This window comes from Vigna radiata, chromosome 8 (genome assembly GCF_000741045.1).
Source record: "Vigna radiata var. radiata cultivar VC1973A chromosome 8, Vradiata_ver6, whole genome shotgun sequence".
NCBI classification, from domain to species: Eukaryota; Viridiplantae; Streptophyta; class Magnoliopsida; order Fabales; family Fabaceae; genus Vigna; species Vigna radiata.
Genome location: NC_028358.1, coordinates 7931074 through 7955748, shown reverse-complemented (window position 1 = coordinate 7955748; position 24675 = coordinate 7931074). Strand labels below are relative to the sequence as shown.

Below are 24675 nucleotides of genomic sequence, written 5' to 3'. Positions count from 1 at the left end.
ATTAACAGCTTCTTGGGCACTAAGTGGGCTGGTGAGCAGTGCCAGTATGCCCTGAACATAGGGGAGTTTTCAAATTATGAAGACATTGAGAGGGTGCTTTGTGTACCTAGAGGGCACTTTGACAGGAACCCAAATGGAGTGCCCATTCACGTCAAAAGGGCAGATCTGACACCCCTGGCAAAGTATTGGATGGCATTTACTCATGCCAATGTTCATTCGTGCTCCCATGTTTCTGATATCACTATTCATCGGATCATGTTCATCTACTGTACGCTGAGACAGATGAACGTGAATGTTGGTAAGGTCATTACCAACGAGATCCAGAGCTACGCTGCTACTGTTAGCAACAGGACACCATTGGGACATCCTTCCCTTATTACCTACTTGTGCCAGCAGGCTGGGGTGGATACTTCTATTCCACCATTTAAGAGGCCTAGGAAGGCCATAGATGCTACTTATTACAGGCAGTTTAGTGGAGGAGGTGAGGTAGCTAGACCAGTGCCTAGGTAACGTCCTAGGAGAGGAGCGGCCCAGTAGGATGATGAGCCAGCACCACACGTAGAACCTTTCCAGATGAGGGACATGTATATGTCCATGATGGAGGCTAGAGCTATCCATAGAGAACAGGTGGCCATAATTGAGATGATTGTAGGACTGTACGATACACCACCGATGCACAAGTGGACTATGGATGAATTTCACAGTGTTATGACTTGGCCTCAAGAGCAAGCACGGGGGAGTGGAGCTGGAGCAGCTGAAGCTCCAGTCATGGAGGATGATGAGGAGGATGACGACTTTGAGGATGCAGAGGCTAGAGACGATTCAGACGACAGCATGAGCTGACAGGGCATCTAGAATAGGTTGAATTGTGTTAAGTAGTGTAAGGTATGTTTGTACTTCCCTAAATTTTTGATGATGGTTTGACTTGTTTTATTGCATGATGAGTTTGCTTGATGATGTTTGATGTGGATGATGATTGAGATTGTGATACATGCTGATATACAGGAGAATTGTTCACTAGCTGTGTGAACAGATGCATGGTGATTTATGATTGTGGTTATGATGCTAAGCAAGGTGTATGATTGATATTTGAGAAAGCATAGCTGTGTGAGGTTTTGAGCTCCAAAGTGCTTATTGATATATTTGTTGTTCATTTGGAAGCATGAATGATATTGCCTGAATCTTTATGATTGATTGAATTACATGTTTATGTCATATGATCAAGGCCACTTTTAGTAGCCCTTATTCAGCTAAATTTTTGCCCAAAGTAAAAAGAACATTTGATGTTCTACCTTTTTTGAACCTAAGCCTTAAATTGGATGAAACCCTTGCTTTGAAAATCTTCACATTGAGTTAGGTTGAGAAATATTTTGTGGTGTTGATAAAGGTTCAAGTTTGCGGTTGTTGGGGGAAATTGAAAGGCAAAAGAAAGGTATTGAGCTCAAATGTTGAATGAAAAAGCATGAGAAAAGAAAAGAAAAGAAAAAGCATGAAAGGTGAGCTCAATATAAAAGAAAAGGAAAAAGGGAAAGCTGGGAATGAGTGAGATTCGTAAAAAGAGAGTTTGTGCTTGAACTATGATTATGTGAATAACTCTCTCAACTCGAGGATTTTGTGATCTGAAAAATCAATGTTTCTTGTTAGCCCAGCCACATATAAAGCCTTGAAAAGTCCTTGTGATGGCATTTGTATGTAAAGATGTTGATTGTAGTAGATGAATGTCAATTTTGTTTCATGTGACAGGTGAATAGTAGAGAGAAGAGTGACCTCTTGAAACACTTGAGTCATTGAGTGAAACACTTTACTTGGAAAGGATTGATGAATTTCATGATTACATCTGTGCTTAGTGGACTGATCATTCATAGAAATAACATCTGTTGGAGAGATGTGATTATGTGAACAATATGAATTGGAATGAATTGAAGCATGTATGCATCTTGATTTGATTTCATTGAAAAGTTGAATTGAGGAATCACTTGTTATGAAAGAATGTGTTTTGAAAAGTGTTGAACTATTTTGATGATAGGTGGGAAGGCTAAGTTGTGTCTTGTTTGCTTGAGGACAAGTAAAGTTCTAAGTTTCGGGTTGTGATAACGGTCTAAAAATCGTTATTTTTACACTTAAATTTGGTATCAAATCACACCCTTTATGGCTTAGAATGAGCTTAGAATCATGTAAAACACTTAGTTTAGTCATAAGAGAGTCAAAAGTGGTTTTTAGAGATATTATGTTTGGTTTTACATTGTTTTTGGCAGGATTTGATGAGAATTAAAGGATGGAAGTGAAGAAGGGAGGACTTAGACTCAAGAAAGGATGAGAAAAGAAGCAAAAGAAGAATGAGGTCCACTGCTCAATGCCAATTCCAGCGCTGAGCGCCAGCTTCGAGGAGGAAGGCATTATTTCTTGCTTGAGTGATGACACTGGTTCCACCTCTGAGCGTCCTGCGATTATGAGGGCCAACGCTGAGCAGTCAAATGGACGCTGAGTGTAACGCCCCGACAACTTACAGGGACTGTTGACTGCCCCCACACATCACCACGAGACTTTCCAGTGTGCTTTGTGCTTAAACTTTGAATATTATTGTAGTGGGAATAAGTGAGATTGGTGAGGGAGAGAGTTGTGCTTAAACTTTGAATATTATTGTAGCTCTCTTAACTCAAGGATTTTGCATTCCAGAAAAACCAATTTTCCTTGTTAACCCAGCCTCAATACAAGCCTTAGAAAATTCCTTATGATGGCATTTGCATGTGAAGATTTTGATTGTTTGAGATGAATGGCAATTTTGTTTCATGTGACTTGTGAATAATAGAGAGTTGGAGTGTCACCTTAAACACTTGAGTGATTGAGTGATACACTTGCTTGGTGAGAATTGATAAAGTTCATGCTTACATCTTTGCTTAGTGGATTAGTCATTCATAAAGTGTAACATCTGTTGAGAACTATGTGATCATGTGAACTGAATTGAATTGAAAGCATGCATGCATCTTGATTTGATTCCAGTGAGAATCTGAAACTGAGTAGTTCTTGTCATGAATTCCAGGAGTGTTGAACTATTAAATGAAAAAGTGGAAAGCCAAGTTTTGTTTTATTTGCTTAAGGAAGAGCAAAGTTCTAAATTTGGGGTTGTGATAACAGTTGAAAAACAATTATTTTCATGCTTCATTTGAGATCAAAATACACCCTTAAAGGCTTAGAATGAGCTTAGAATCAAGCAAAACACATAAGTTGAGTCGGTTGAGAGTCAAAAGCTGTTTTTAGAGATATTATGCTTGTTTTGCATTATGTTACAACATTTTTGATGAAAATGAAGAATGAGATTGAAGATGGAAGGTCTTAGACTCAAGAAAGAAGAAGAAACATGAAGAAAGGAAGAGTCTAGGAACCGCCCAGCGCCAAAATCCAACGCTGGGTAGCCAAATGTAAGGAGAAGCCACTGTCTGGCGCCCAGGCAGGGTAGCCGAGAGGTTTTGCGACTAGAGGCAAACCGTAGGGCGGTACAACTCAACGCCGGGCGGTGGCGCGATCATGAGGAAACCGCCGGGCGCCAAAAGTGCGACGCCGGGTGTTTGTCTTTATTGATACGGGAATGTACGGTACTGTCATGAACTGGTGGGAAATTCCTTGATTAAGCAATACCACCTAGGGATAGGGGGTAGGACGATCAATTGTTTTTGCTTCCATTTATCATTCATTATTAATTACTAGGGGAGGCTAGGGATAGCAAGCCAGTAATTAGTAATAGGCTCTTTTCGCCGAGGGATCGGGTTAAGGGTAAACTTAGAAAGTTTGCATGACAATTAGATAACAAAGCGAATCAAATAAGAGGAGTAAATAAGAGAGAGTGGATAAGATGAAATTGTAAACCCCAACAACTCCATTCATCCATAGTCTTTTTCTCGTTAATTGAATCAATCGCATTTGCATGTTTACTTTTTGTTTCTTGCATCCAAACCAATTAATTTCTCTTTGCAAGTCTTATGATTTCAATTTACATGAACAACAAGGCCTTCGAGTTCTTTGGGAAGAACGATATTGAGTTTACCAATTATATTACTTGAAACGATCTGGTACACTTGCCAGAGTGTCAACACATACAATAATTAACAAACAAAGGTAAGCTTCCCCATACCTTGGCCAATCCTAAGGCTTTCTCTATACCCAAAGATCTTCTCCAATGTAGTTGCACTCTCTCTTTTTCATTTTAGATGTAGGTCACCATTGTGAACCCTAGTTTCCCTTTCTCCTTTTTTGTTTATCTTTTCTTATTCTATCTTTATCTTTTCAATTAAAATAATATCAATAACCATTAAATCTTTTAAATTTCAGATTTATTTTCCTTTCCTTTCTACACCCCCATAACTTAATTTCTACACTAACTAATGAGATTAAAATGACCTTTTTGCCCTTGGGCCCAAAATACAAATTAAAACCAAAAGTTTACTTTAACTTTATTTCTTTCAAGAATTTGGCCCACATCTATTCAATTCTAAATCACCCTTCTACCCTCAATCCAACACATCATATTAGTAACAACACAATACCCAAATAATTCAATTAACAATATACCAATCATATGTTCCACTTAATCAATAATAACATTAAATAATAAACATAATAATTATAAGTTTAGAAAACATCTAATCATCAAACATCAATTATCAAACAATAATGTCCAAGTCTCATAACCACATTATCCCTTAATTACCACATTTTCCTAGGGTCTTACACAGACCATTCCACCTTTTGGTAACACGCTTGAGACCAAACAATATTATTTGCAAACATGGATGGCTGAGTCAAATACTGACATATACCTTGTGCCATACATTTATGGGTATGGGTTGCAAAATGTAAAATTTCATTAAAGTTTACTTAATTATTATACTAATTATTTATGATTCATTATAGGTCTCATTGGCAACCGATGGTCATCATTCCCAGACAATGCAAAACTCTATGGTTTTGTTCGCTGCACATGAGGATGAAAAATGACTTGAAAAACATGCTTCAAGGGTAAATGTTTCTCTTTTTATGTTTCAAATTCATGTTGACCTTCAATTTTTATGATGAATATAGTTATATTAATATTACCTTGTGTTTTCAATGTAAATAGAGTTATGGGTAAACCCCGAGGTCAGTTAGTTCAAATCCTGTATCCAAAGGTTGTAAGTCACTTATAGTTCTTATTCATTTTCTATGTTATTGAATGATCTAAATGTTTGACTATTTAGTTTTTCATTTTAGTGTAACAAGCAGCTAGATTCATGGGAATGTGGCTACTATGTCATGTCTTGAATCAAAACTAGGGCTGTCAAATTAGCCCATTTGATAGCCCTGGCCCTAACCCATATGGGTTAGGGCCAAAAAAGCCCACAGGGCCAAAAAAATATTTTATTGAAAAAACCCACAGGGTTGAAAGCCCCCAAAGCCCTGTGGGTCAGGGTTAGCCTATGGGCCTTTCTTTTTACCAATACAAAAATATAAAATGGAAACAACTTGATACAATGTAAGCTTGAGAGGTTGGAAACCATGCTTCTAGATCATATTCTTTGTTGTAATATAATTCAAAGCACCACATACAATGGAAACAACTTAATACGGAAGGTTTAACTATAGTAAATAAAATTTAATAGCATGAGAAACAAAAACAAAATTGTGGAAAGCACTAAGAAGTCAATTATAGCTAAATGAAGAGCTACAAAAAAAGTAGATTAACCTCAGCAGTAAAAATCACCATCCAGGTCCTCCCAGGAGATTTATTGCCACCAAGCATTTCAAAAAAACCAGAAGGATCAGCTTTTGCTTTCTCAATGATAGACAGTGCAGAAAGAACCTACTCTGCTGCAACCTTTCTTGTCTTAGCGGCATCTTTTAACACTTTCACACTTTCCTCTACATCCTAAGCAAATATTGAAATTGAGTTAAAACCAACACAGAATCCAAATAGTAATTCAAAATGAAAATGAAAAAAAAAATTATCTAAACCACCAAATAGATCAAATTTTCGAAATGAAAGACTGATAGGTGTTTTTTTAACTCAAAAATCAATTCTAGCCCTAGAATCAATTTTTTTTAAACACAAAACAAAACATGCGAATAGAAATTCAAGTTGAAAATTAGAGACTCAATTCAAAGACTTTCCAACAGCATCTAAGAAACGAAACAGACAAAGCTTGAAACATTGATGGGAGCCCCAAAGTGTAAGAAGGTACCTTTTTGGCTTTCTCATTCTCAACAATGGGTGTTGAGGAAAGTTGGTCTGCCAACAACATGATCTTTCAAAAAATATTCACAACTCGTACCAATTAAAACCTTTCAATTACACAACCAGTCCCGTATATCATGAACATGCCAATAACATGATCTTTCAAAGATTAATTCACACAACAGATTAATTTAATACCTGTGATCAGTTTAGATTCATCAATTTCCTCATAACTAATATAAATGTTAAACCATAGGAAAGAGATATGGAGTTGAAACCATGTGAATTTTAGATAACATCAACTCTCTATTTCTATTTGGGAAAGTGCAATCAATACAATAGAATTTTCAAATGATAGAATTGCTCAAAACAATGTCACAATGCCAGTTTTTTTCTTTCCTTAATAAAATTATTACTAAAGGACACTTTGAAATCATAGTGCATAACGGGGTGTCTGAGGATACAAGATATAATAAAAGGACCTAATGAAAGCAGAAATTGTTAAATTGATTTTGCTTCCTTTGGTAGAACCTTAATTACAAAAAGACATTAATTATAAACGATTTGTTGTCTTATCTTTATAAAAATTTTGGAGTCTTTGTTCTAGGTCAATGTATTGTGAGAAGAAATTGACAGTCACTAAACCAGATGGTCGACACTAATTTTATTTATATCCTATGAAAGTATTGCTCAAAAGAAAAATACATAACTTTTGACACAAATCATCCTATAAAACTAATAATTTATTCTAATAAACAGACTTGTAATTAGTTTTGAGACAAGTAAAGAAATTTAGCATATTTGAAACACATAAAACAGAAGACAAAAACATATATTCCACCCATTACCTACCTTTAAATTCAAATCAGATATTGGAGAATTACCAATGTCTTTTGACAAAGCTGATTTGAAGTCTTCAAACGTCCAGGTTGAGAATAAGGTGATCTGAGATACATGATAAATCATATTCATCAGAAAATGTTTGATTGGCAAAAACCAAAAAATTCTTTAGCATTAACTTACTATCGAATACTTAAACCAAAAAAAGGCAATGATGGAAAATTAAATCAAGAAAAGATCCAGTCAAGCCAACAGTCAAACCTTACATTCTCCAGTTCATCAAAGTAATTGAGTTTACTACGAAGTGCATCTGCAAAATCAATTAGTCTTTGCTTTTCTTGTAGCTGTAATAGGAAAATAAATGTGAGCAAATCAGTCATTTAAGTCAATGAAGAAATATAGGGCAACTAAGAAAAAATCAGAAAAGATCATAGACTTCAAAAGGCCAAATAGGAACAATAGATCCAATAAACTGTGTAGTGTGAAACTCATTTATATGACTAAATTTTGTTACTGTCATGCATGAAGGAAAAAAAGAAGCCAAACAACCAAGAATCTCCCATTCCATTAAATAACTTTCCTGATTATTTAGCATAGATAAATGAAAAATATTTTTAATAGGTCTTTCTTCTATAGAACTTTATAAAACATTAATGTGAGTCCTGTAAAACTAACATGGGTCGTTTTAATTTAAGACAGAGAAGTTTATTCTAATACACTCATGAAAAGGAAAAAATACCAAAGAAGAAAACTATGCAAACAAGAATGCATAAAAAGTAGAGGAAATCAAAACTTGGTAGGCAAAAACAGTTCTTTGGTCCCTTTCTGGTAGGCATAAAAAGTAGAGGAAATCCAAACCTGGTAGGCATAAAAAATAGAGGAACTCCACTAAAAATAAAAAGGCTGAAATAGTGTCAATATCATCACGGCACGCAGGAAGAGCATAATTTATAGGATGCCAATAAAAGTTTATTCAATATCTTTTTAAATAAAAGTTTTGAATCTTCTTAAATAAAGAAAAGACAAATATTCTATATCGATTAAACATCTTTCATAATGAAAACAAACACAGAACGGTAGCAAACTTATTTCAACTTTTAACACAAAAATCGGATGCAGCAAGCCCCACTTAAGTTCTAGAACAAGAAGTTCTTTAACAACTTTCCCAGAACCTACATCCTTGAAAACACATACATGCAAAGATATTGAATTAATTAAATTAACATCAAACAGGAAAAAAACACCCAACAAAACAAACATCAAAAGAATAAGAAACATAGAAATCAAAGTTGGAGTTGGGGATGAGGTTATGAATCACCAGTATCGGAAGAAGAAATAGTAAGAGATTTGTTCAAGAATAAGAAGATAATATAAATTAAACATGTTCATGAACAGGTAGATAAAATGAGTACCTCCAAAATGTGTAGTGTGAAATCGACAAGGGTGATTAAGAAAAGGGTCGAATTGGGTTTTGTAGTTCTTGCAAGGTTGATGTTCCTGTCCAGCGTTCCAAAGTTGCTAAGTGTTTTTCCAGAGTAGACAGGAATACCAACGTTCGAAAAAAAACATGATATTTTGGGGGTTTGGGGCTAACCCGGCCCTAATTGAATCCCAACCCATTTCATGGGGGCTGTGGGGTCGGGGGATTTAGAAAAGCCCCCTCTATCGTGAGTCAAAAAATATGGGCCAATTGGAAAAGGGGTCAGGGTTGGCCTTAGGGCTAAAAAAAAGTTGACAGCTCTAATTCAAACCATCATTCGAGCTAGCATTACTGATGACTGGATTGAGGTAATGATGCTTACCTTCAATACATTACAAATCAAATTGATATTTGAACATATGCAAACATAATGAATTTTTCTTCATTTTGCAATACATCTCCTATACCAGATGATACAATTAGAAAGATAAAACAAGAGTGGACAGCTTATCTTCTCTAAGGATGGACTTAGGAAGACTTTTATTGTTGTTGAACATTAATTAGCTTTAGTTTAAGTTTAAGTTTTGATAGTTTAGGCATAAACTTAGGCATAAAGGGTACATCAAAGTGATACAAATATCAGAGTATTCCAAAATGACATGAATTGAAATATAGAAATCCTAATAAACTAAGCTGCAGCATTAGCATCTTCCAGCACTTGCTCCACTGGAACCTCCTCAAGAACATCTACTCTCATCCAAGTGAATGATCATCACAATAGAAACATACCCAAGCAACATACAACACAAAAGTAAGGGTGAGCTAGGTAGACAAACATTATAACATATAGTACAATCAATAAAGATCATCATGCTTAATTACATGTAGAAAGAAGAAGAAAGCCAATACAATCAAACCATACATCAAATACTCAACGCGACTCATCCGAATTTAGTATAACTATCTAGCTATTGGTCGTCTTTGCACTTGCATAGTTCAGTTGGCCCATCCCCAACACTATGCAAGGTAAATCCCCTAATCTGTCTATGTCTAAACTCTAAGACTATAGACGAGGACCTCCCTCGACTCTCACCACTCACACTGTTCTCCTCTATATGAGTATGAACAATGCTTTGAGTGTAGGGATAGACAGACCATTTCAAAGCTCCCGACCTTATACTAACAACCACAATATCTCTACAATCATTCCCAATCATCTCTCCCTAAGATGTTCAGTTCAACCTCAATTAAGTCATTCAATTCAAGTATATAAACATACATTCATACACATATAATACTTAACATATAAATTACTCAATCATACAATAAATATACCATAATCCTCATAAACTCAACTCATCCAAACAATCATATGAATATCGAACTCTTAGCAGGTTCTGCACTTGCAGTGGTACTTTACCCAGCTACATCTTATCCTACTCTGTCCCCCAAAGTAGATCTTCAAATAAGGATGCACTTATTTGCTAGCTCAATCATCTTATCCTACTATGTCCCCGAAACTGGATCTTCGGATATAAATATAACCACTGAAGCTACATCCTTCCTACTCTGTCCATTAAAATGGATCTTCGGTAAGGACTTCCCACTCTCCACCACATAGCTTTCTCTCTATGTGAGATCGAGACTATTGAGAGCATCAGAATGAACCCCTAAATCTGAGCTCTTACACTCATACATACAATTCTCAACATTTTACATCCATACATACAATACTTTATACAAAATCAACAAGAAGTTCCTCCTTGGAACTCTATTCCACACCTCTTATTCATAATTGTACATTTCAATATATTAAAATCTTTAACCCTTTCTTAAAAACAAACTCCTACATACTCCGTCGTTACATATTTTCATAGAAAGCATCACTTATTGACATAAATTTCTTTATAACCTTTAATTACCAATACTTAAGTAATTCAAATAGCTTGGAGACCATCATCAATGGTTCCGGAAGGGTCAAAAACTTCCAAAACGTCAAAAACATAAAAAACACTCAATCTGCCACACATAATTCGCTCAGCGCACCCCTCCGTACGCTTAGCGAATTTTGTTTGTAGAGGAAGCTAAATTATGCAGATTTTGATAACCTAACACCCCAAAATTTGTTCTAGACCTCTTCCCCAACTTCTAAGACCCCTAATTTGTGATTAAGACTTGATTAATCCTATCTAAATGTTTCCAAATGTCCTTGCTAAAATTATAAGTTGATCAAGCTTCAATTTATGCTTTAGAACATCAATTTATTCCACCATATGACCCTAATTAAAGTTTACCAATATGAGCATGTTTTTGACCAGTTTAGTGCATCCTATAAGTCACAATTTACCTGTCTAAGATATCTCCACAACCCAATTGCACAAAGAACTCCTAACTCAGATTTTCACCCTTTTCACTTCCTTTAAACATGACCTAAAACAGTATAGTCTCACTTAACCCCTTTTTTCTAAATTTCTCTTATAACAGATGACACCCCTAATAGTTCCAACTAAATCAATCACAACAATTTAACTCATCCATCAGTTCATACATTTCAACACAAATCACATAAAGCACAGATCACATAAAGCATAGTTCAGTACATACAACGCAGTAATACTCAAATGTCAAGTACCACTTCAAAACAAAATACAGTTTCAAAATTCATCATGCACACATTTTATAAAGCCAATATAAATAAATATCCTAACTCCCCTTACCTTGATCCAAAACGCAATTCGGTTCACGACCATTTATCTAGTACCCTTCCCAGAGAAGAAACGAGACAGTGACCGGTTGGGGATAAAAAAAATCTAATCGAATGAACAGGAAGCTATCAACATTGCGGTCTGATTCTACCTAAAAAGGCATGCACTGGGTCAGTGTGTGGAAGAGTTAAAGAGAAGACAGAAAAATGATGAGTATGAGTTCTAGAGAGAAACACGCTCTTAAGAAAATGACCGAAAGTCCAACAACAACTAAATTGGCTTCTTTTGATTAAAACGCCTCCCTTTTTTTCTTAATATTGTTTTTGCCCCAATTCTTTATATATATATATATATATATATATATATATATATATATATATATATATATATATATATATTAAGGTCCTTACAAATACCAATTTCATTATGATAAATATTCGTGTAATATTATGTTAAAAGATATTTAAACTTAACTCAATATTATATAAATGACTTATAAAATAAAATTTTCGACTATTTATATTATCAAATAATTTTATTATTAACATATAAAATTTCCAACCATTTTTACTATCTTTAATAGAAAAAAATGCATTGCAAGAATATTTACAAGGACTGATTAGAAAGAAAATGGAGGGATAGGATATGAGAAGTTTTGAAAAGTGGGAAGAGAAAAAACTGGGAAGTGTAGTGGTAAGTGGTGCAATGAAAAGGTTTTGAGATTCGTAGGGAAGAGAGAAAAAGTGAGATGAAAACAAAGGAGGAAGATAATGACGTAGCCAAGCATGCCAACACGCACAGTTTTCAGAAGGATCGCTACTTCCTTCTCAAAGAATATTTTCTCTCTCACACTTTTTTTTGGTATTGTAAAAATATGAATTGGGTAGTTAGAAAAACTCTAACCGCGGAGAATAACAACATTTCTTTCATTATATCACGATCACTGTCACCACCGGACATGTGTCAGATTGCAGTTGCAAGAAATCAATTGCCCATCAATATGGCACAAGCACATTTTCTAAATTTTCTTTTCACAATTTGGTGCTCTTGTTTTCTTGGTGCCATTAAATATTGAAGAGCAACTTGCACTTAAATCCTCACAGGTTGGCAACATGTCACTATTGCAAAATATATTTTTAACTTCTATTATTTTTGGCTTTTGGCATGTGATTCCTCTCCAACGTTATATTGGGTGACGTCAATTGGACATCGGATCTTTCATCAAACATCAATAAATGTTGGGTGTTCTCCCATCAGATGTCATATGAGATGTTAGATATATCTCCATCAGACGTCATACGAGACGTTGGACATGAGAGGGATCTGACGTCTATCAGCGTTGAGCGTCATTGGCTCGTGTTGAGAGAGAAAAACCCTGGACTGCCACTACAAGCCATTTGATGTCTATCAGTACTGACAGACGTCAATAGATGTCAGAGAGGATACTAACTAACGTCTACTGTGCATTTTTATTTAAATTAATTTTTTTTTTACAATAAAACCACACCTAAAAAATAGAAAATAATCCTAAATTCTGGTATTTCCCTGACGACTGTAAACTTAAAGACTTATTTGCAAGTCTATTTCTAAATTGTTCTCATTTATTTGGATGATAACGCCTATATTATATGATTATTATTATTATATAATTGGGATGTCACAATATTAAAGTTTATTAATGAAATTAATGAAATTGGTTATTAACTAAGTTTATTTTTACTTGTTATTATATTATTATTGGATCACCCAACTATGATATTAAACATTCTTTTTCATATTAAATATTTGACAATTTTATATTTATTTTGTAGGATTTTTTTATATAAAAATTGTTTACAAATTTTTATAAATGTTTTTCTCAATTCTTGTATTTTTTTAGTCAAACACCATCACTCTCACTTTTCTTTCTGTAAATTTTCTCTAATTTTGGGTCTTCCAAATTCACCTCTATAATCCAAATACAAATTTAATTTTATAAAATAATATAAAACTTCTTCGTATATCAACAATAATATTTACATATAGAAACAAAACAAATATATAATTAATTTAATTAAAAACGAAACATGGTTTTCATAAATAATATAAATATGAAAAATATATTCTTAACTAAAAATGTAATCATACTACATAATCTATATCAATATTATAATTATAATTTGTTATCTTTTTCTACCTTTTAGTTCCTTTGTTATATTCTAAAACAAATTGATCAAAGCTAAAAGATTTTTTTTAATCAAATTATCATAAATTCATTTTGTTTTTAATTTAGTTATATTATCTCAAATTAAACTGACATACATTGTTGACCAGTATATAGTATTATTTCGTTAAGATAACTCGTTTTTAAAATTTCCCAATTGAGTCCGTATAAGTGCTAATTTGAAATAATTTAGTCCCTGCCGTTAAATTTCGTTAACAGAGTTAAAATACTGCACATGTGGTGGGATGACGTGTGAATTTTTTAAAATGTGGCTTGCTGATGTGAGAGTAATGTGTCTGTGAACCTCTCTTATTGTTTTTTCCAATTTTTCAAACAGTCACAGGAGTTCATCACGCTCCATCACCTCCTTCATAGTGCCAGCATGTTCGTCTCCTCCACCACCACCACCAACATAAACCCTCACACCACCGCAAGAAGAAGCCATCGAGAGTTTCGTCAGAACCACCGTGAAATCTCGAAACTTGTAGCACAAAAGCTCCAAAATCACAGCGTCACCATGACCATCACCGAGAAACGAACTTCTCGCTTCATCTCCTTTATCGCGAAACACTTCCTCGCAACCTGCAAAACCTGAGACACAGAAAGCCCCAAATCTCTTCGCACCAGAAGCCCTAAATTACGATTTAGCTCATCTTCCAACCACCATGACGGAACAACTCCTCCTTTTGATGAATGCACCATATATAATGGAACACTATTCAGTGGAGTCGAGATTGTTGTGAGCACGACAATACTACGATTCACAATCATAGCAAGATCCTAATTTCAATTACAGAGAAACAAAAATCGTAAACCCTAATTTCAATACTACGAAAACAAACCGAGAATTCGGATATTAGAATTGAGTTGATCTAATTGGATCTTGATGGCAAAGGTATCAGGCTCTGCTATGCTTCCTTCGGCATAAAAATGAAAGAAAAAGAAGAAATTAGAAGGTGCGTGTTGATTGTGGCATCTGAGCTTAATTTGAGTTAAGGAGCTTACACGTTTGCGCATATTACTGTATTTGAAGACTGACTTTGTAAAAGTTTGGTAAGAAGATTGGTGACTTTGGTGAGAAAGCACATGTCGTGGGGTCCATCATCACATCCCATCATCACTGGAATTGCAGCCAGAGTAGATGCTGCCGGAGGCTTGGTCGCGGGAGCAAGAGCTATAGCGGTTGGAGGAGATGTCGCTGACGTCGATGCGGGGGTTGCAGTTGCAGCCTTAGGTGATGCCGCGGGCGAAGAGGATTTGGGGGAAGCAACGGGAGAAAGTGATTTTGGTGTGGAAGGGGATGCAGCAGTTGTGGAAGGGCAAAAGTGCCACGTTTCGCCTCCAACTAACACATTTAACACGTCATTCCACCAGTTGTGCATAATTTTAACACCGTTAACGAATTTTAACGGAAGGGGTTCAATTGCTTCAAATTAACAGTTATAAGGATTTAATTAAGAAACTTTAAAAGAAGGAGAACAAAATGGGAGAACCGAACGAAAATAGGAACAACTAAAGGGTTTAAACCTTTTATTTTTAGGTATACTTTTTCATATTTCTTAAAATTTATAAAAATAATAAATATTGTTATTTTTATTTAATAACTAAGTGGAATAATGAAAGAGAAAATTCAAGTATAATATTTAAAAGTTTTTAATTTTAGTTGAACAATTTTAATTGTGCATTTAATGACAAGATGTAATATAGGTAGGTTGAAAAGTATAAAAATGTGAAGGAATGTTTTTCTACATGATTTAGCAGGGGAAAGGATGGCAATGGGTCGAGTCGGGTACAAATAGTGCCTACCCGTAATCCGATCCGATAAAAAAAATTTCATCCACTGTCTAACCCGCTATCCGCACAAATATTCGCTTAAAAAATATCTGCGGGTATTTTAAAACATACAGATACCCGTTGGATACCTGCGGATACCCACAAATATTTAAAAAAAATATTTTTATAAATTATTAAAATAAAATTTAAATAAAATTACAAAAAATATATAAAATTTAATATAAATTAAATTAAATATAAATTAAAATTTAATTTTAATTAAATTTAGCCTTATAAAATATAAGTTAATGTTAATTTTAATTAAATTTAACTTAATAAAATATAAATTAAATATTTATTTTTACTTTTTGCTTGTAGCGGATATCTGCAGGTACGGATAGGTACGGATAGTATAATATCTGTACCCAACCCGTTTATAAGAGGGTATTAAAATATTCGCTACCCGTTACCCGCGGGTAGTAAATATCCACGAGTATATCTGTCACGGATTTTATTCGTGGATATTCACGGGCACGAATTTTTTTGCCATCCCTATGCAGGAGTGTCTTGAGCTGCAACTTTTTTTTACTGCAAAAGGACGAAAAGATAGCTCTGACAAAAAGAAGAGAAAGGTTTGTTGCGTTGCAAAAGAGCAAAGGAGGGAGAATATTGATAACAAAGCGAATTTATTAAGTTAATTAAATTTAACTTAAAAAAATATAAATTAAATATTTATTTTTACTTTTTGCTTGTAGCGGATATCCGCAGGTACGAATAAGTACGGATAGTATAATATCCGTACCTGACCCGTTTATAAGAGGGTATTAAAATAGTCGCTACCCACTACCCTCAAGTAGTAAATATCCACGAGTACCAATTATCCGTCACGGATCTTATTCGTAGATATCCACATGCACGAATTCCTTTGCCATCCCTATGCAGGAGTGTCTTGAACTCCAACTTTTTTTTATTGCAAAAGGACAAAAAGATAGCTCTAACAAAAAGAAGAGAACGGTTTGTTGCGTTGCAAAAGAGCAAAGGAGGGAGAATAAAAAGTTAATGTGTTTGTGCGTATTTAACAAAAGGGTCTTGATTGAGACAAATTTTACCAAGTGGGGATGCAATTGACACTTTTTTAAAAGGATGGACCTATTTGACACATTTTAGCGAAACTGGGGATAAAATAAGCAATTAAGCCTATACATATATCACTACTACAAAAAAGAATTTTGATGTTTGTTATTTTTGACACTCAACGTCTAATCCAGATTCAACGTCTTATTGCGATACGTCAATTTGATGTCGGATCCCCTCCTCCAAGCGTTAATTTTGACATCAGATCCCTCCAAATCTGACGTCCCATTTTTAAAAAATAATAATAATAATTTGTTTTTACAATATTACCGCATTTGAAATACAGAAAACTATTCTAGCACATCATAAAATTGTATATATTATGAGTTTCAAGCAATGGAGATTGAGCACTCAATGTTACCGTCAAGATTCATCAACTCACATAAGCCAAAATTAATCGGTGCAAACGAAATTTAATCGGTGCAAATGAAATTTAATCTGTGCAAACTAAAGTTAATTGGTGCAAAATAAATTAATTGGAAGAAAATCTATCAAACATACTTTGCCACAACAATGACGAACATGAAAGATATTTGGTGCGAAACACCCATTTGGATCCTACAATGTTGGTGTTGGATAGGCGTGGGACAAGATCCCAAGTATTGTTGGAGTGTGGGGCCAGGAGCTCTTTATGCATAGCATCTAACCAACCAGGATGTTTGGTAGCGGATTTGAATCCTTTGGGTGTGGAAGTGGTGAGCAGAGCATAAAGAAGAGAAGATGGTTGGTAGGTGGTAATGTCAGCAAAATGACGAGGCCTAAAAAAACCTGATTTGGCGTGTGTGACCATAGGATGAGTAGACTGGACACTACGGTGTATTTGTGGTTCAGTATCAGGCATGGAAACAACAGTTGAAGGAGTATCTTCAGCAGGACATAGACCACAAGGTGTAGTTGGTGAGTGCACAGTTTCCTTGGATAGTGGCAAAGAAGAAGCTGGTGCAGGAGCTGGAGCAGGAATTTCAGGTGTTGAGGCTGGTTCAGCATATGAAGAAAAACCCAATTCGGAAATTGGAGATATAGTTCCTGTTTTTGAACACGGAAAATAAAGTTCATCAAACTTGGCATGTCTTGTTACGTATAACCGGGAGGTTAAAGGATCAAAACATTGAAATCCTTTATGGTTGTTTTTGTATCCAAGAAAAATACAAGGTGCACTGCAAGGAGACAATTTGTTAGTGGCATAGTCACGGAGACAAGGATAAACCCGACGGCCAAAAGGATGAAAGTGAGCATAATTACGAGGAGTATTATATAAGGTCTCAAATGGAGAAACATCATTTAGAAGAGTGGTCAGTAACCGATTTATGACATAAACAGCAAAACAAAAAGCATGTAGCCAATAATGAGCAGGAAGATTGAATGAAAAAGCATTGCAAGGCCCGTTTCAGTGATGTGACGATGTTTGCGTTCAGCTCTACCATTTTGAGCTGGTGTATGAGGGCAAGACATAAGATGAAGAATTCCAGCTTCATTTAGCAAGGTCTTGACTTTGTTATTGTTGAATTTGGTGCCACCATCACTTTGGAAAGTTTTTATAGTTGTATGAAACTGATTTTCAACAAATTTCTTGAACTGGACAAATACATCATAAAAATTAGATTTTAGGCGCATTGGATATAACCAAGTGAATTTGGAATAGTCATCAATGAAAATCACATAATATCGAAACCCAAATTTTGAACAAATGGGAGCAGGTCCTCATAAATCACAATGAATTAAATCCAGCACATGCGATGCGCGTTTCTCATTTAGGGAATAAGGAAGTCTTTTGCTTTTAGCTAATTCACAAGAGCCACAAATGGAAGGAGTTGGTAAAATAGAAGATAAAGACAAAAGACCTCTTTTTCTTAAATGGGAAATAGTATCAAAGTGAACATGACCCAAACGATAATGCCACATTTCAAATGATCCTCGTAGCTTATTGGAATTTAAAATAGAAACAAAGGCATTTTGACCATGCTCCAATACATATAAGTTGTGCTCATGCCTCCCTTTTCCTAGAATTTCCTTTGTACCCCTTTGCTGAAGCAGAAAAGATGTGTCAGTAAAGATAACCTCCACAAGAAAGTCATGTGTAAGTTTGCTAATTGAAATGAGATTCTTTTGGAGTCCAGGCACAACAAGAATATCAAAAAGGTTTAAGGTATGTGTCAAACGATGAGATCCAATATGGGAAATGGGGAGAGCATTACCATTTCCAACAGTAACTGTGTGATTACCAGAATAAGGCTTAATTGAGTCTAAATCATATGAGTTTGTTGTCATGTGTGTTGGAGCTCCAGTATCGAGGCACCAATCAGACTGGTTTGAATTTGATAGAGTGCAAGAATTTGCAAATGATTCAGCAAGATTGGCAGATTAAGGTGGGCCACCTTCATAACGTTGATGGCAAGATGTGGCATAATGACCTTCTCTTCGGCAAATTTAGCAATGGATAGGACGATGTCCTCTGCCGCGACCACCACAACCTGAGTATTGGCAACCACGACCTGTTTTGCCATTTGAGAAAGAACGCGACCCAGATTGAAAACATGTATTGGATGATTGAGAGGAACATTGAGTAATGGTATTAAAAGCAGCTTGAGAGGGAGTAGATTCAACGGCATGTAAATACATTTCAAAACTCTCGGCAGCAGAAAGAAGATCACGAAAAACAGGCAGTGGTCGCATGGCTAATTGAGATGCACCAAAGCAAGTGAAAGTGGGACCTAAACCCCGTAAAAACCAGTGTAATTTATCTAAATCATCCACTGGTCTACCCATAAGGCTGAGTTGATCACATAAGCCTCGAAACGTTTTGGAAAACTCCTTAACACTGGATGAGCCTTTTCTAAGGTGCAACAATTGATCTCTGGACCCAATTTCTCTTTGCTTGGAGTCACCACCGTAGAGGGATTCAAGAGTAGTCCAAATCTGTTGTGCGGTGTCACAATGCAGTACTTCAGCTAGAGTCTCTTCAGTAAGGGAGGCCTGAAGAAGACTTACAAGTCTTTAATCTTGTTGTTTCCACGTGATAAAGGCTGGATTAGGAACCGTCAAAGATCCATCAACAGCAGGCAATTTCGCAGGAGGAGTTATGATTGAGCCATCAATATGACGATAAAAGGCCTGTCCTTAGAGAAGAGGAAGGAGCTGACGACGCCAGAGAATGAAATTTGTTGAGGTGAGGCGTATGTTTAACATGTGGATCATGGTGTTAAAGGAAAAAGCACCATAAGTATTAGCCATAGGGAAGAAAAAAAAAAAGAAGAAAGGGTAAGGAATGATCGAAATTAGGCTGATACCATGTAACTATTGTAACAAATGTGTTTTATTGATGTTGAAAGAGTAACCAGCGTACAATATATAGAATGTACGTAACCAGCTTACAATAATTAATGTACAATAATTAAGGAAAGAATATATCAATTATTTAAGACAAAATCAATTATGCAGAAACTAAACAAGGTAATCTATAATCAAATATATTATTTCCTATCAGTGTCGACGTCTATGTCGTAAAAGAATTAATATTAGTGCTTAAAATGTGGTGTTTTTGGATCTTTTTGACGTCTGTGGAGGGAGGAGCTGACGTCTAAAGCCATTAAAACGATAACTCTTTAGTTCTATATGTAGACCATTGGACGTTTGATCTTGAAGAACCGACGTCTATACCTTATTTGACATCTGACCCTGGGAACCGACATCTATAATGACATTTTACAGTCATATTTTTAGACGTTAAACGTTATTTATGCAAATAACTTATTAAAAATGAAATGATAGTTTAGAGCTCTTGAAGAAGCATCACTGTATATAAACCTCTCAAGTTTAACCATCATTTCAAATTTATCCAATCTAGGGGGGTTCTGTGAGACTACCAGTGATTGAAGAATTTATTCATAGCATATAAACCTCTCAAGTTTAACCATCATTTCAAATTTATCCAATATAGGGGGGTCCTGTGAGACTACCAGTGATTGAAGAATATATTCATAGCAGCCATGGTGTTCTTATTTCCAAAGCTTCAGCCCGTTAAGCTCATATCATTATGGTTCCTTCTACTTGTAATGGCAACTTCTCTCCATGCAACACTGTCTTCATCAGTCTCACTTCAGTACACAGAAGCCAACGCTTTGTTGAAGTGGAAAGCAAGCTTTCACAACTCAACTCAAACATTGCTATCTTCATGGCATGGCAATACTTCTTGCAATTGGCTTGGAATTGCTTGTGACCACTCAGGATCAGTCTCCAACATAAATCTTACAAACATTGGATTAAGTGGTACGCTTCAAACTCTAAACTTTTCATCACTTCCAAACATTCTCACTCTTGATATCAGTTTTAACTCCTTCACTGGAAGTATTCCTCCTGAAATTGGGGTGTTGTACAAACTCACTCATCTTGATTTAAGTTACAATCATCTCACTGGACCAATTCCTTCTGAAATAACTCGGTTGGTCAATCTTCACTTTTTATATTTGGAAAGAAATGTTTTCAATGGCTCTATTCCTGAAGAAATAGGTGCATTAAGGAATTTGAGAGAGATTGTCATTCAATTTGCCAATCTCACAGGTACTATCCCAAATTCTATCGGAAAGCTATCATTCTTGTCATATATTAACTTGTGGAATTGCAGTCTTACAGGGTCTATTCCAAAATCTATAGGAAATATGACAAGTCTTGAATATCTACATTTTGCGCAGAACAACCTTTATGGACATATTCCTCACGAAATTGGAAATTTGTCAAACTTAAAGACTTTGTGGTTAGCAATTAATAACTTAGACGGTTCTATTCCTCAAGAAATAGCTAAGCTGCAGAACCTAAAGGATTTATATATATATGAAAACAATTTATCTGGAAACATTCCCGTGGAAATTGGGAAGTTGGTCAACTTGACCTGGTTATGGCTTTTTAACAATAATCTTTCGGGTTCTATTCCTCGAGAAATTGGAATGATGACAAATCTGTTTCAAATTGATTTGTCCAATAACTATTTGTCAGGTACAATCCCCCCTACAATTGGAAATCTGAGCAAATTAGGGAATTTATACATATATGGCAACCATCTCTCCGGTTCCATTCCTAATGAAGTGGGGAAACTCCATTCTCTTATGACAATCCAATTGTTAGATAATGATCTCTCTGGAACAATCCCATCTTCCATCGGTAACTTGGTCAATTTGGATTCTATTCGCCTTGACAGAAACAATCTCTCTGGACCAATTCCTTCCACTATTGGTAACTTGACAAAGCTTACCACACTTGCTTTATTCTCAAATAAGCTTAGTGGACACATCCCAATAGAAATGAATATGCTTAACAACCTGGAAAATTTGCAATTATATGACAATAATTTCATTGGTCAATTGCCTCACAATGTTTGCACTAGTGGAAACTTGATAAAGTTTACTGCTAGCAATAACTATTTCACAGGTGCAGTACCCAAGAGTTTGAAGAATTGCTCCAGCCTCAGGAGAGTTTGGCTTCAACAAAACCAATTGACAGGAAATGTGACAGAGGATTTTGGTGTATATCCAAACTTGGATTACATAGATCTGAGTGATAATAACTTTTATGGCCATCTTTCTCCAAAATGGGGAAAATGCCATAATCTCACAAGCCTCAAAATCTCCAACAATAATTTATCAGGAAGCATTCCACCAGAACTAATTCAGGCAACCAATTTGCATGTACTTGAACTGTCTTCGAATCACCTCGTAGGAGACATTCCCGAAGATTTAGGTAATTTGACAAACTTGTTCAAACTCTCTCTCAATAATAATAATCTTTCAGGGAATGTTCCTATGCAGATAGCATCATTGCTAGATCTTGACACTTTAGAGCTCGGAGCAAATGGTTTTTCTGGCTTAATTCCAACTCAACTTGGTAATTTGGTCAAGTTATTACACTTGAATTTGAGCCGAAATAAATTTACGGAAAACATTCCATCCGAGTTTGGTAAATTAAAATATGTTCAAAGTCTCGATCTTAGCATGAACATTTTGAGTGGAAAAATACCACCCGTGCTTGGACAGTTGAAAAGCTTAGAAACACTAAATCTCTCACACAATCATCTTTCAGGCGATCTCTCCAGCCTTGACGAGATGAGAAGTTTAATATCTATTGATATATCATATAATCAATTACAGGGTCCACTGCCCAACATTCCAGCCTTCAATATGACTACAATTGAAGCATTGAGAAATAATAAAGGCTTGTGTGGTAATGTCTCAGGCTTAGAACCATGTCCAACATCACCTGACAATTATGAAAATCATCATAAGACTAATAGAGTCATATTAGTATTTTTACCCATTGGTTTGGGCACTTCCATGCTAGCATTATTTGTCTTTGGAGTTTCATATCATCTTTATCATTGCTCAAAGAAAAAAGAATGTCAAGATGAAGAATCACCAGGCCAAAATCTCTTTTCGATATGGAGTTTTGATGGAAAGATGGTGTATGAGAACATAATTGAAGCCACAGAAGAGTTTGACAGTAAACATCTCATTGGAGTTGGAGGACAAGCGAGTGTTTACAAAGCTGAATTGCAAACCGGTCAAGTTGTTGCTGTTAAGAAACTCCATTCAGTACAAAACGGAGAAATGTCAAACCTTAAAGCTTTCACAAGTGAAATTAAAGCTTTGACAGAGATTCGACACCGTAACATTGTGAAGTTATACGGGTATTGTTCTCATTCCCGATACTCGTTTTTGGTGTATGAGTTGATGGAAAAGGGAAGCATAGATAAGATTTTAAAAGACGATGAAGAGGCAATTGCATTTAATTGGAAAAGGAGGGTTGATGCCATTAAAGGTGTAGCAAATGCTTTATGCTATATGCATAATGATTGTTCACCTCCAATTGTTCATCGAGATATATCAAGCAAGAATGTTCTTTTGAATTTGGAGTATGTGGCTCATGTCTCAGATTTTGGAACAGCCAAGCTTCTTAATCCTAATTCAACAAATTGGAGTTCATTCGTGGGAACTTTTGGATATGCTGCTCCAGGTATTCCTTTCTTCTATAATGATTCTGTAACTTTTCTTTATTAGTGTTATAATTGTACCAATAGATTATGATAGGCTTGTGTCTTGTTTTATTTTTGTGAAATATTATGATAACTGGTTCATCTCGCTACAGAACTTGCATACAGAATGGAAATAAATGAAAAATGCGATGTGTATAGCTTTGGGGTATTAGCACTGGAAATAGTTTTGGGAGAGCATCCTGGAGATCTTATAAATTCATTGTTGACATCTTCATCGAATGTGATGGAGACAACACTTGATATTCCGTCATTGATGGATAAGTTAGATGAACGTCTCCAACATCCTGCAAAACCTATGGCTAAGGAGATAGAATCAATTCTAAGGATGGCAAATGCATGCTTGACTCAAAATCCTGGTTCTCGCCCTACCATGGACCAAGTTGCCAGCTACTTTTCAAAGTAGAAGTCATGTTCATTCAATTGATTCCACATCGTCGTGAAGAAAGTTGAAATGTTGAATTTACCGAATATGCATTGCATTGTAATTTTATTTTCAGTCTTGATGTTCCGTCACTATTCTTGTCTTCTGTATTTGAGTTTGGTTTGGTGTTGTGTTGTTTAATTGGTATATTCAGTTCAGTGTTGTGGGTTTGTTTTAAAAAAATCGTTACCTATTTGTATACAGTCTTGGTGTGGCAAAATCTTACAAAGTGGGGATTTACATTTTGACTTGGAATTGGTTTTAATTTCATATGCCTTTGGAAACCTTCTGTTTTTTATAAACAGAAATATTATGACAATTTTGTTAGTGCCTTTTTTTTCTTATAAAGATGCAGTCATCCTTTTCGAATACTTATTCCTTCTTCAGTTTAACTTGCAAAGGGCAAAAGTTGCATTGCAATGGATATGTGAAGTGGATTTTTTACTTATTTATTGTTTACAAAATTGGGCACATAATTAACTATGGGAATATTGGGCCCTTCGTATCGGACAACTTGTTATACAGGACAGTTTCTTCTCATACCTCAATAATTTTAATCCGAGCTCTCGTAAATTATTTTATTTCAGACTACAAAATTGGAATGTAAATTTTATATTTTAAATTATATAAAATAAATGGATTTTTTATTTTGTATTTTGGAATATAATTTCTGGTACTTTGAAATGTATAATCTGGATTATATATCTAAAATATATTTTTTATTTTTTATTTCAAAATATAATTTGAAATACAAAAAATTTATGAAGGTGTAGGTTGAAACTGCGTTGGTGCAGAAAGAATGGCCATTGTATAACCATTTAATGTAGGCCAAGCTAACTCATTATGGGTAACTTTTATTGGAACCCACATAAGATTGTTGAAGGAGAAACAAAGGGTGTTGCTCTCTCCACCTCTCCAACTTTTTACAAAATTAG

At 35.3% G+C, this 24675-nt stretch overlaps 1 protein-coding gene across 1 annotated transcript; it reads left to right on the top strand.

Annotated features, from left to right (window-relative positions):
- Nucleotides 1-20259: 20259 nt before the first annotated feature.
- Nucleotides 20260-24004, top strand: LOC106771108 (probable leucine-rich repeat receptor-like protein kinase At1g35710). Its single transcript, XM_014657013.2, has 2 exons — nt 20260-23279; nt 23412-24004. The coding sequence occupies exons 1-2, from the start codon at nt 20267-20269 to the stop codon at nt 23720-23722; spliced, it is 3324 nt and encodes a 1107-aa protein (XP_014512499.1). The 5' UTR covers nt 20260-20266; the 3' UTR covers nt 23723-24004.
- The last annotated feature ends 671 nt before the right edge of the window (nt 24005-24675 follow it).

Bases quoted from the DNA above. Each gene is read 5' to 3' on its own strand.
- LOC106771108 (XM_014657013.2), top strand. From the start codon at position 20,267: ATGGTGTTCTTATTTCCAAAGCTTCAGCCCGTTAAGCTCATATCATTA. The intron at 23,280-23,411 runs GTATTCCTTTCT...ATCTCGCTACAG, and splicing joins TTTTGGATATGCTGCTCCAG to AACTTGCATACAGAATGGAA.